This window comes from Carya illinoinensis, chromosome 4 (genome assembly GCF_018687715.1).
Source record: "Carya illinoinensis cultivar Pawnee chromosome 4, C.illinoinensisPawnee_v1, whole genome shotgun sequence".
NCBI classification, from domain to species: Eukaryota; Viridiplantae; Streptophyta; class Magnoliopsida; order Fagales; family Juglandaceae; genus Carya; species Carya illinoinensis.
This window is the reverse complement of record NC_056755.1, coordinates 171,728-184,508: the sequence shown is the minus strand read 5'-3', so window position 1 is coordinate 184,508 and position 12,781 is coordinate 171,728. Positions and strand designations below refer to the sequence as shown.

General features: G+C 35.6%; 1 protein-coding gene across 1 annotated transcript; it reads right to left on the bottom strand.

Annotated features, from left to right (window-relative positions):
- Nucleotides 1-280: 280 nt before the first annotated feature.
- LOC122306712 (protein COFACTOR ASSEMBLY OF COMPLEX C SUBUNIT B CCB1, chloroplastic) lies at nt 281-2,143 on the bottom strand. The gene is made up of 4 exons (XM_043119213.1): nt 1,648-2,143; nt 1,176-1,300; nt 752-904; nt 281-628 (listed from the first exon to the last, which is right to left on the bottom strand). The coding sequence occupies exons 1-4, from the start codon at nt 1,981-1,983 to the stop codon at nt 442-444; spliced, it is 801 nt and encodes a 266-aa protein (XP_042975147.1). The 5' UTR covers nt 1,984-2,143; the 3' UTR covers nt 281-441.
- Nucleotides 2,144-12,781: the final 10,638 nt, after the last annotated feature.

Below are 12,781 nucleotides of genomic sequence, written 5' to 3'. Positions count from 1 at the left end.
AGGTAGGTTTAGAACTTATATACGCGCTGTAAACTGTTCCCAAGAAGTTGACCTTAGAAAAGAATTTGGAAACCAACCAGGTACGTGGTAACTCTATAACAGTTTCTTTCAACCCAATAATTCTTCTTAAAGTTCAAACTGCTGTGATGTAAAGTAAGATTCCGGATATACGATCTATCCGTTACCATCAATCGTGTGTCCGATAATTTTTTCAAAAGAAATTTCTAGTGCATAACCTATAGTTAATGTTTATTCTTCCTTCGAGTCTACAACCCAAGACTTGAAGTTCAATCATACAATTTTTAAGAAGCCCCGTACGCATAGATAGCCAAGTACTCTGAAGAGAAAGGTACATGCAATCCGCACGTCAAATTTCGGCGGTAGTTCGGATGAATGTTTGTACACATACACGTATCTAATTTTTCACAAAAAGAATCTTGGTCATCTCTCGAAGATTCCCTTGACATACACCATACCCTTTTCACTGAGCAGAAGCTCTTTTCTCATTTGCTCCACTTGCTGGTCATCCCCTTGAACGATGATCTCGGAAAGGGTCCCATCATCTGCAACCATCATTTTAACCTTGATCTGCTCCTTTCTTGATGCTCGTTTCCAGTAATAAGCTCCTCTGAGTTCCATTACCAATGAGTTAGTACGTCAAATTACGCGTGGTTTGGCAAATGGATTACAGGCATTGTATAATTGTTACAATATCGTTAAAACTTGTACATCACAGAGTGCCTTAACTTACGCAAATGGACTTAGGATCGTAAGCCAAAACCAATTATTGCCAAAATCTGGTACGGTTATTGTAAGAACAAGGGCCACGCTTGCCAGGCTGATGCAGGTGCAGAAAGTGAGCAAGGCTGCTTGGCCTCGGCTTGGTACCATCATGCCTTCAAAACTTTAATCAAGAGAGAATCGTAAGTTATAAAACTTTTATCTCAAGCGAACAGAAGTCTTAAATCTTTTGTTATAGCAGTTAATCACCAAGTTGCGGGTAAAGAAAGATAGGCTAAACTTTCAGTCTGATCGTGTGGTAGCTTTTTACCTTCAGTATGTTCTAAACCTGAATCAAATCATTTTGCTTTCTTATATAAATCACGTCATATTTGATGGAAGTGTAAAATGTTGTGTGTTGTTTAGATTCTGGAGGAGAACGAGGAGTGGCTTACGTTACGGTCTCTCCTCTCTCGGTCACCGCAAAATTGTTGCGGGTAAAGAAAGATAGGATTTCTCCTGCTAACTGATTAGGTGCCTTTCTCCCTTCTCCTTCCGCTATAAATGTCTTCTGCACAATCTGATATAGAACCCCAATGAAATTAGCCCGTTGATAAACTAAACGAAAGAATAGAGACGCACAGAATAAAATAAAAAATCGATGTGACAAAGTTAGTTGATTTATTTGATTGTCCCACCATCATTTTCTTTTTATGCAGGAGATACTCACCGGCAGTAAAATGCTAAGGATAAAGCAGTTTTGAAACTCTTTAATTTCTCTTTTTAAGGGACAATTGGAGAAAGAAACTAAGAGAAAGGATAAAGCAGTCTTGAAACTCATTAATTTCTCTTTTTGAGGGAAAATTGGAGAAAGAAAATAAAAAGAAAAGACAGTTGGAGAAATTAAGAAAACTGATGAGAGAGAACCTTGGACTTCACAGATCGCTTGATAAGGGACCAGAGGCCAGGAACTGAGATGACAAATAGACCCAATGAAGTATAGTAGCTAGCCGAAGAATAACCCATGCTCTCTGAAAGTAATATGAGCGAGGAAGGGCTATGGTGGTGAAGCCGTTCCACAAGAACAGCGGAGGATAAGACATGGTCTTGGATGGAGTGGGAGGCACACACCGCCACGCTTCTGGGCCTTGTGGGGTTCGGAGCCCGTCCGGGCCATAGTTTATGGTGGGACTTGGAATTGGAGGAAGGGAGAGAGAGAGTCGTCAGAGGGTGGGGATGTGGGAATAGCGTCTTAGCTGCCATTAGTCTGGCCGAGAGAAAATGAGTAAGTTTATGTGCTGATATCGGATAACTACCGAGTCGGGGATAGTAAGCGGATTGAATTGAATGGTCCAGACTCCAGACTTCAGATATAGAAAAGAAGACATTTCAGCCCATTTCAGCAGTAGCCTGAATCTTTCCTTCTTCTATAAATGAATCAGGTTCAGCTAGTTTTTAAAGAGTTTTTGTCAAAGCCTTTTCCATATCTAACTGATTTTTACTGGTCCTATTAGTTCTGTTGCAGGTTTATTTATTGTTATTGAATAAATATTTGTTATGAGTTGAAAACGCCTCCCAATTTTGGTCGTTAATATCTCATGAAATGGGTACAATTCCAGCAGAATTAAACCCGCCCTAGAGAACCCGTCGGAAAACTTGTAAAAATTAGGAGTATAATTTATAAGAAAACTTTGATACACACAGTCAACCCACAAGGAAATAGGCATGGTAAAATAACAGTGTATAAATTTAATTTCTTATTAAATACAGGTTATTGATTTTCTAGTTTTTGAGCTTTTTTTAAAAAAATTTTAAAAAATCTTTTTATTATTTTAAAATTTTAGTAATTCTAGTTGGTTTTCAACTTTTCACAGAATATTATATTTTCAAGTATTTTTAATTTTTTTCGTGAAGTAGCAGTAGACTTGAATATATATATATATATATATATATATAATTTTTTAAAAAATTTAATTATTTAATTTTCGCGCGTGTTCATCCTTAATTGATGTGATATTTGTGCACCAATATCAATAATTTTTTTTATAATAAATTAAAGAAATTTAAACGAAATGGCCTTTTTAATATATGATTATTATTACGATAATTATTTGAAAACTTTTCTTTCTAAGTCAGGGATTAATTTAAAAAATGATAAACCTCAAAACGAATAGAGAGTCATGGCCCAGAGTTAAGCCGTGTCCTTGAGTAGGGGTGCTACCCGTACAATACAGTGCGGGGCAGCCCGTACCCCGCCCTGCATGGTACAGGGGTGGGGTTTTCCCATCCATCCCCCACCCCGCTTGGTGGGGTGCGGAGCAAATACCAGTCCCGTCCCGCTTCATTTTCACTTTAAAAAATTACTATTTTTTTATATTTAAAAATATATTTTTAAAATTATTTCTAAATCAAAAAGTGATCAAAAATATATTTTTAAATCCAAATTGTAAATTTAAATTTTGTAAATATGACTATAATTTAAAATTTATATAGTTTTTAAATTTGCTAGTGCATATTTTATGTAAGTTGTAGTGTAGTAGTTTTAAACTATATAGTTTTTAAATTTGCTAATGCATACTTTGTAAATAAGTTTAACAAATTGTAATATATATATATTTATATATACACAATTTGTAAAATATAAAGATATATTTATATTTATATATATAAACATATATTTATGCTTTTGTATATATATATATATATATATATATAAATATTTATGTTTTTATATATATAATATATATGTAGGGTTGGGCCCTCCCTGCCCCCCACCCCCGCTAGGGAGACTAGATGCGGGGCAGGGCCCCCCGCCCCCGCTGCCTTGCTGCCCTTGAGCTCTAAGTAAACTATTCAATATAAACTTTAACGGTTGCAATAAAACACAAAAATATGATCTTTTGTGGAAACAGATGGTGTGGAAACACAATCTTAAAAGTTAAAACTAGGAATAAGAGTTTGGTCGGGGTAGCGGGATGCGGGGCCCCGCTGCCCGCTGCCCTTGAGCACCAAGTAAACTATTCAATGTAAACTTTAACGGTTGCAATAAACCACACAAATATGATCTTTTGTGGAAACAGAGGGTATGGAAACACAATCTTAAAATTTAAAACTAGGAAGAAGAGTTTGGTCATATTCAGTTTGATCCTCGAAAAGTTAAGGATGTTTTCTGCTCTTGATATAAAAAGTTGTTCCAAACTTTGAACCTGATGCTGGTGTTGCGTGTGTAACAATAGTTAAGACAAAAATCTCATAAGAGATGATGAGGGATCTGGATAAGCCTTTTATAGTTGAGGAGGTGACTACAACATTATTTCAAATGTCCCTCTTAAAATCAATCACCCGGATCGCTTTTTATCAATACCATTGGGATATTGTAGGCCCTGAGTTATGTTCCAATCTGGTGAATTGTCTCAATGGAACTTTCTCTCTTGCAATTGTTAATCATACTTATATTGTTTTGATTCCAAAGAAGAAAGAAGTTGTTAAGTGTATTGGTTTTTGGCCAATTGTATAAGATAGTGTCAAAGATCCTTGCTAATAGGCTCAAAAAGGTCATCGTCTCACCAAGTCAAAGTGTTTTTCTTCCTGGCAGTCTTATTTCTGATAATGTCATTGTTACCTATGAGACCTTACATACCATGAATTGTCATTTGCATGGAAAAGAGGGTTATATGGTTACTAAGTTAGATATGAGCAAAACTTATGATAAGATTGAATGGAGATTCTTAAAAATGATTATGGAGAAAATGGACTTAGTGTAAGATGGATTTTTCTCATTATGAAATGTCTTACCTCAGTGTCTTACTCGATGTTAGTGAATGGAAAGCCTCAGGCACAATTTAAACCTACTCGTGGTTTGAGGAAAGGGGATCCCTTAAGTCCCTATCTTTTTCTGTTATACTCAGAAGTTCTTAGTTGCCTAATTCAACAGGCTGAAGATCAGCAAATGCTTCATGGGGTTCCAATTGCTAGAGGGGTAGTTAGGATTTCACATTTACTTTCTACATATGACAATTTACTCTTCATCAAATCTAATCCTCTTGAATGGAGGAGACTTTAAGGATTATTGGCACTGTATGAAAGAGCTTTGGGGCAACAGTTGAACTGTGATAAGACTTCACTTTTTTTAGTTCAAACACCAATCAAGAGACATGGGAAATTATTGTTGCTATAGTTGGAACTCAAGCACCTAACAACTTTGAACAATATCTAGGTGTACCATCTTTAGTTGGTCTATCTAGAATGAAGGCTTTCAACTTTATTGCTTATAGGGTATGCCAAATAATCAGTAATTGGAAGCATACTTTTCTCTCTCAAGGGAATGAAGTTCTTTTTAAGCTTGTTATTCAAGTCATCCCAACATATACTATGAGTATTTTTTTTTATCACCTAAGACCTTGTGCCCATAGCTTAATAGACTTATACAGATGTTTTTTTTGGAACATAACGAAAATAATTTAAAAATACATTGGATGAGAGAAAATGGATCTATCTAAAACAATGGGGGATTTGGGATTTTGAGACTTTGGGTGTTTTAACAAGGCCCTCTCAGCTAAACAATTATGGAGAATAACTTTTAATCCCCATTACAATTATGGAGAATAACTTTTAATCCCCATTCTCTTTCTGTTGTTATCTTCAAGGTTAAATACTTCCCTTATGGGGAATTACATAATGCGATCTTACCAAGAAGTGCCTATTGTTTATGGAAGATTTTGATGTCAGCTAAAGACCTTCTTATGGATGGTTTGATATGGAGAGTTGGCAATGAGAGGAGCATAGGCGTTTGAGGGACAAATGGTTACCAAGGCCCCATTACTTTTCAGATCTAGTCTCCAATTACCACACTTGATGCTCATGCAAGAATTGCTGTTTTAATCAACCCCCACACTAGAGATTGGAATGCCAAGGAGACTTTTTGTGTAGAGGAGGCATACATGATTCTAAGGTTACTATTAAGTCCACTACTGTCAGCTAATAAACTCATTTGGAAGGGCACTTAATCTGACAATTTTATAGTAAAGAGTGCTTACCATTTAGAGAATGAGAGGTCTATGTAGTTCATATAATACTCAGTCTAGTGCAGATTTTTGGAAGTTCACATGGTTTACTAATATCCCTCAAATATATGATCTTTTACTAATAGAAGCCAATCTTTGTAAACACCAGGTCTTGGATAATGGAGATTGTCCTGTTTGCCCACTAGAGCTTGAAACCATTGAACACATTTTGTGAGAGTGTTATTCTGCATAGGATGTATGGGATAATTGTTGTATCACTCTTCAAAAATCTTCCCTTTGAAATATCACTTTTCAGGAATTATGTTTGCATTTCTAGCAAAGTTTGTCTACTAAAGATGTTGAATTAATGTTATGTATTGCTTGAAGCATATGGTTTAGAATAAATTCTCTAGTATTTAGATAATCTTTTGATCAGCCACTACATCTAATTAATTAGACAAAGACATATATTGCGTAATTTTAAGAACTGCAACATCACAATCTTATCACCATTGATTTTGAGATAACACAACTAATATTAGGGATGCTAATCGCACCATACGGCCTCCTTGCACCCCGCCCCGCATAGTAGGGCTGAAAACCGACCGATACGGTTCAGTTTTATGAGAAAATTGAAACCGACCAAAATCTTACTTTTGAGCCTGAAAACAGGCCAAAATCGACCGTGTAAGGGGGGAAAATCGGCCGGACCGGTTGCCAGTCGTTTAACGCTCGGTTTGGGCCTTCTTTTTCCCAAGTCATAATATTATTTGGCTTTTTTTTTTTTTTTCCTTCAATTCATCATCCAAAATCTTTTTAAGCTTTTGTTCTCAACTAATCATCCAATTCTCAACTACTAAGTTACTAATTAGTAACTAATAACTATATTACTTACTATATAATTAAAAAATAAATAAAAATAATTCCACTAGAATCCTAGATGTTTAGTATTACATATTACAAAACAAGCCAAGTTGCCTTAAGCATACCAAAACGCAAGTAAAAAAATAACATTAATAAATGAAAACAAATTATCTTAAAAACTTAAACATAACAACAATGCAAATATAAACAAAATATCGATCTTCATGTTTGCTCAATGCTCCTTCTAGCCTTCAACCTTCAATCTTTAATAGTTGTCACATTTAATTATGCACCCAACTTTATAAGAATAAATAAAAATAAAATATCAAATATTAGTGAATGTAAATTATGAAAAATACTTAAATTAAATTATAATGAAAACAAATAAAACATTACCTGATTCTACTACGAAACTCTCCAAATTATCTATAGCCTCTCGGATATCAATTGGTGTTGACGGAGGCCTTAACCAATTTTGAGTGCAAATAAGTGCCTCAACAGTTCTCGTAGCCAACGAACTTCGAAAAAAATCAAGCACACGACATCCCATACTAAATGCTGACTCAGACGAAATCGTGGAAACAGGCATGGCCAATAAGTCTTGCGCAATTCTCGCAAGTATAAGATAGTTAGACTCATTAATTTTCCACAAAATCAACAAGTCAAACGATGGGCTGAGTGCCTCACAACCATCCGATAAATATCAATCCACTTCTGTTTTGGTAATATTAGATCCCATGGCGGAAGATGCCTTATATCACTCCTGGAACCATTTGGTATCACGTTTGCCATCACCATCAATCATAGATTTAGATGTTGGAGGGGGTTGAGGAACTTGGGTACTCGTGGTGGAATCAAATTTAGAATTATACTCTACATATAGATCCCCTAATACCTATTTCACACTTGAGACCAACTGTAACAGTCCGCTAGAAATTCAATTGTGAAATTTCTATTAACTTTAGGAATCTCGTGAAAAACCCATAAGTTTTCACGAATCCATTAATCGTATAGGTTTTTGTCTAACTACATAGTTAGTGTTATTATTTACTATGGTATCAGAAGTGTATTTTTGATTATTGGAGATAGTTAGAAGTGTCAAAATGTATTATGATTTGTGTCATTAGACTCGGAGGGTTATTTAAAGTCTTATGGCGCAATAACTTTTTTTCATATTTTCGGACAAAACGTCTGTTCAAAACTGTAGATATTATTGGATAAAAAGAAATATCTTGAGGTAATTTTCGTGAATATTATTGGGTAAAAATATTTTGAGTTGATTTTTATAGATATTATTAGATAAAAATATCTTAAGTTGATTTTTGTAGATATTATTGGATAGAATATTATGAGATAATCTTTTATAGATATTTTGGGTAGGAGAAAACCACACTCAACTCTCAACTCCAGCCTTATCACCTCCCTTATCTCGTCCATAAATGTGTCCAGCCAGCACCCATGAACTTATCTTCAATTACTCCTTCTAATAAAAGATTATCAAACACTCTCTCTCGGACAGATTTTAGGAGATCTTTTGCACGCCCATTTCGAAGCTGTTGTAAGTGTTTTATCATAAAGTCTCCTTCATATAAGTTGTTCATTTTTTAGTCTAGTTTACATGGATATCTTATTTTCCCCATTTTAAGATCATTTGGTCAGTCAAACATTATATAAACTATAAAAAGGTCATTCTGGGAGATAAACTGGAGAATATGTTATAGTTTGGAGTTTTTGACCAAGCTAATGGATAGATATTGGTCCGAAATTTTTATGGAGTATTGTTAACATGTATATGTGACTATTGGTTGAGGATTTTTGCATGATTAAAGGTTTTGATGAAAGATGTTCTTAGATTTAGAAACTTAGAAACTGGAAGAGGAAAAACAGTTTCTGTTTTGAGAAAGTTTAACTCTTTGGTGGTCTAAACCTATTCTAATGACTTTGATAATTTTATTGGAGGATCCTAAACATCTTATATACATGTTATATTATTATTTTGAAGATATTTGATGTTAGTTTCAAAGATATGAAATTTTATGCAAAGAGATATTCAGATAAGCCAAAGTGTGGATATTCTTGGCTAAATTTATGTTTTGGTTAATTTCTAACCATGTGATCTTGAATTAGAAGCTTGTATATGTTTTAGGACATCTTTTTAAACCATGTAATGGTTTGGTTTGAAGATCATATATTTATAAGTCATAGATCAAGAGATTTATCAAAACTAGTTGAGGAAAAAGTTCCTGTTTTTGGACTAAGTGTAAAACCAAAAACTCCAAATGTTATTTTGTGATTTTGGTGACTTTAGTTTGATGATTTAAAGCATGGTTGATGTTAGGATGATATTATGAATATGTTAGAAGTAAGATTTGATTTTTGAAATTCTTGGAGATGTTTTGATTTAAGGTCAAAACTTGTGATTCAAGTGCTTGGATCTTTTTACAAAAAAGTTTGGTGTTGATTATTAGATTTTTCTAAATGGATGTTTTAAGTATGGTTTTGAACTTAGGATTGGAAGATGTTTGTTGTAAAATTTTGGTTTAAGCATGAGTTTTGAAGTTGGAAGGAATTGCAACAAAAATAAAGGGAAATGGCCTATGGATGTTTCGACCATAGTGTGTTCTTCATGGTTGTGTTTTGTTTTAAATTTTTATGAGTTGATATTTAAGTTTAGGACAAAATTTACATGAGGAATGTAAATTTTGGAAACTTTTGAAGTTAGTATGCAAAATCCTTAAGTTATGGGTAAAACGGTCAATTTCCCACATGTAGAGAGTAAAATGAAAATTTTACTCTTTAAGTTAGTATTTTCCATATTTCAAATTATTAGTGATTTAGTTCTAATTTTTAGAATCACTAATTACAGTTCCTCGTAATCGCACTTGAAGTTTTATAAGAAACGCGGAGATCGAGGTAAGTTAGCTTTTAACTTACTAGCAGTCTACTGTGTATGTGTGCTAAGTAAAAGAATTACAGTGTATGTATGTATGTTATCATATATGTCATGCCATGCCAAGTTATCATGTAATTGTCTATTATACAGAATTTATTCTGTCATCAATTTTTATCTGTTACACAATATATTCTGTCATGTATTACTATACATTACAAATATGTCATGTTAAATATGTTGTCTGTTATATGTTATGCCATGTTACGAAATGTTACTATCTCAAGTTGGTTATGTATTTAACTACAATTGTGATGCGTAAAATACATGGGGCCACAACAACTGTGGAGTATGTATTTTTCATGTTAAGTCAAGTTTATGTAGAATACATGGGGCCACAACAACTGTGGAGTATGTATTTAACTGCATAGTGATGTGTAGAATACATGGGGCCACAAAAACTGTGGAGTATGTATTTACACATAGAATATATGGGGCCACAACAACTGTGGAGTATGTATTTTTAATGTTAAGTCAAGTTTGTGTAGAATACATGGGGCCACAACAACTGTGGAGTATGTATTTACACGTAGAATACATGGGGCCACAACAACTGTGGAGTATGTATTTTTCATGTTAATTCAAGTTTCAGAGCAAGTTCATGCTAAGTCAAGTTTCAGATCAAGTTCATGTCAAGTCAAGTTCAGTTCATGATTCAATTTAAGCTATGTCAATTATGCTATGTTGTACGCTAAGTTATGCTTTAATTACTTATGAATTTGATTATGCATTTATGCTTTTACTGTCATACATGCATCATTAGTCTGTATGGAAGTTTTTTGTTAACTTGCTGAGATTTATAATCAAATCTCACTGTGGTAGTCCCAACTACCATTCCCCCCAAATGGTAGATCTTGTTACAGGACCTGAAGGAGGATCAGGAGCTGACCAACTAGACACAGTCGACTGAACGACGGTGCGTCGTTAATGTTAATATAGTAGTTAAATTACTACTTGTACGATGGAGTTGCATCTCCAGTACTTTTGGATCATAACTATTTTGGAATAGTGCTGTGATCTTAGTTATTCAATGGATCTTTATGTATGAAGTATGTTTTAAGTATTGGGATATTTTCAGTTTGGTGCATAGTATTGCTAAAGAAAAAAAAATTATCCGCTGCGAATATTGCATAATGTTAGATGCATGTTAGGATTATTGCATCTTATATGTCATGAACGGGGGCAGGTAACCTTGTGTTACATGTCTCGACGCTTCAAATGTCCGTCCGATCCCAAACGGAATTTGGGGGCGTCACAGGGTGGTATCAGAGCAATACGTCTCTGGGCAGTAAATCCACATGTCCTTAGGAAATGCACCAAATATTAGGTTTGAAATTTAGTTGTCATTAGGCTTGAATTTCTTAAAGGTATGAGAGGTATTATATGATTGTAATATGTATACTCATGTGTTACAGGAAGAGACAAATGACTCATGGTAGAATACCTCAAAATCCTGAAGGTGGTATCAATCAGGAGAATCATGATTCCCCGATGGATGGAGGATTAGCTGAAGCTGTGCGTATGCTGACTGACGTGCTTAGACATCAGCAACAGCAACAAGTGAACGCACCTAGACCCGAAGTTAGGGGTTGTCCATATGAGAAGTTTATGCTTTACCGTTACCCAAATTTTTTTGGTAATGAAGGACCACTAAGAGCCGAGAAATGGATTATAGATCTCGAGAGAACGTACGAGATTTGTGGATGTCTTGAGGACCAAAAGGTTCTATATGCTGGATACCTATTCCAAGGAGAAGCTGGAATATGGTGGGATACACGTAGGCAACTTCTAGTTAGGGAACTAGGTAGTATGGCTGCATTGTCTTGGGAGAGGTTCAAGGAAGAGTTTGACAACAGATTCTTCCCAGACTCTGTCAAACAATTGAAAGCCCTGGAATTTGCGTCCTTAAAACAAGGTAGTTTGACTGTAGAGCAGTATGCCGCTAAATTCATGGCATTGGGAAGGTTTGCACCACACTTGATTTCAACTCAAAAGATGCAGGCACAAAAGTTTCAAGCATGACTTCTGCTTAGAATCCGAAGTCAAGTAGCTTGCCTTAGAATAGAGAATTACCAAGAGTTGGTAAATGTAGCGACAATAGCAGAGGCTGAGCAGAAGGAATTGGCGATCCAGAACATGACCGATCGAAAGAGGGCCATGCCATTTACTACAAGCAGTAGTGCTGAGAAAAAGAGGCATTTTTCTAGTCCGGAGAAAGGCAAGGGAATAATGATTGGAGGACAGAAGCCGTCCTTTTATTCACCATGCCCTAAGTGTGGTAAGCTTCATTCTGGAGAATGTTACAAGGGATATGGAGTCTGTTACCGATGTGGAAAACCAGGACATATGATTAGAGATTGTCCTAACGCCAAATAAGGTAGTGGAGCTGGTGATCGCAAGCCAAGGCCCCACATCCCGGCACGAGTGTATGCAGTAACACCCGGTGATTTTGATGTTGACGCACCTGAAACTGATGAAGCTGGCGTCATGACTGGTATTTTTTTTTATTTTATTTTATATTTTTTTTCTTTCCTTTTAGTATTGATGATGTTGCAGGTATTATGAATGTGTTAGAATTAGTATTAATATTGGTGTATATATATTTTTTTAGGAAGGGTTAATTTGTTTAGGTTCTCGGCTTGTGCACTATTCGATTCAGGTGCGTCGCAGTCCTTTGTGTCTGCAGCGTTTGCACGAATTTGTAGTTTGCAGACTGAACTATTACCACGACGGGTTGTAGTATTAATTCCCGATGGGAATACAGTATCTTGTACCCGTTTAGTTAATGATTGTCCGTTAGAGCTAGAAGGAAGGACACTGAAGGTTAACTTGTTAGTATTCGGTCAGATGGAATTCGACCTGATTTTGGGGATGGACTGGCTTTTCAAGCACTACGCTAAGATAGACTGTCGGAAACGAGAGGTTGTGTTTGAACCTCCAACTGAAGACAGGATGAGTTACGCAGGAACATCAGTTAAGGCCACCCCACCTTTGATCTCGGCGTTGCAAGCTAGGAAGTGTATCGATGATGGAGCCTCAGCGTTTCTATTGATAACTGTAGAGGAGACAACCAAAACTATAGGAATCCAAGGGATACTTGTGGTTGAAGACTTTCCTGAAGTTTTCGTTGATGAGTTACCTGGTTTACCACCAGATAGAGAAGTAGAATTCCAAATAGAGTTGGAGCCGGCAACAACTCCGACTCACAAGGCGCCATATCGTATGGCCCCTACCGAGTTGAAGG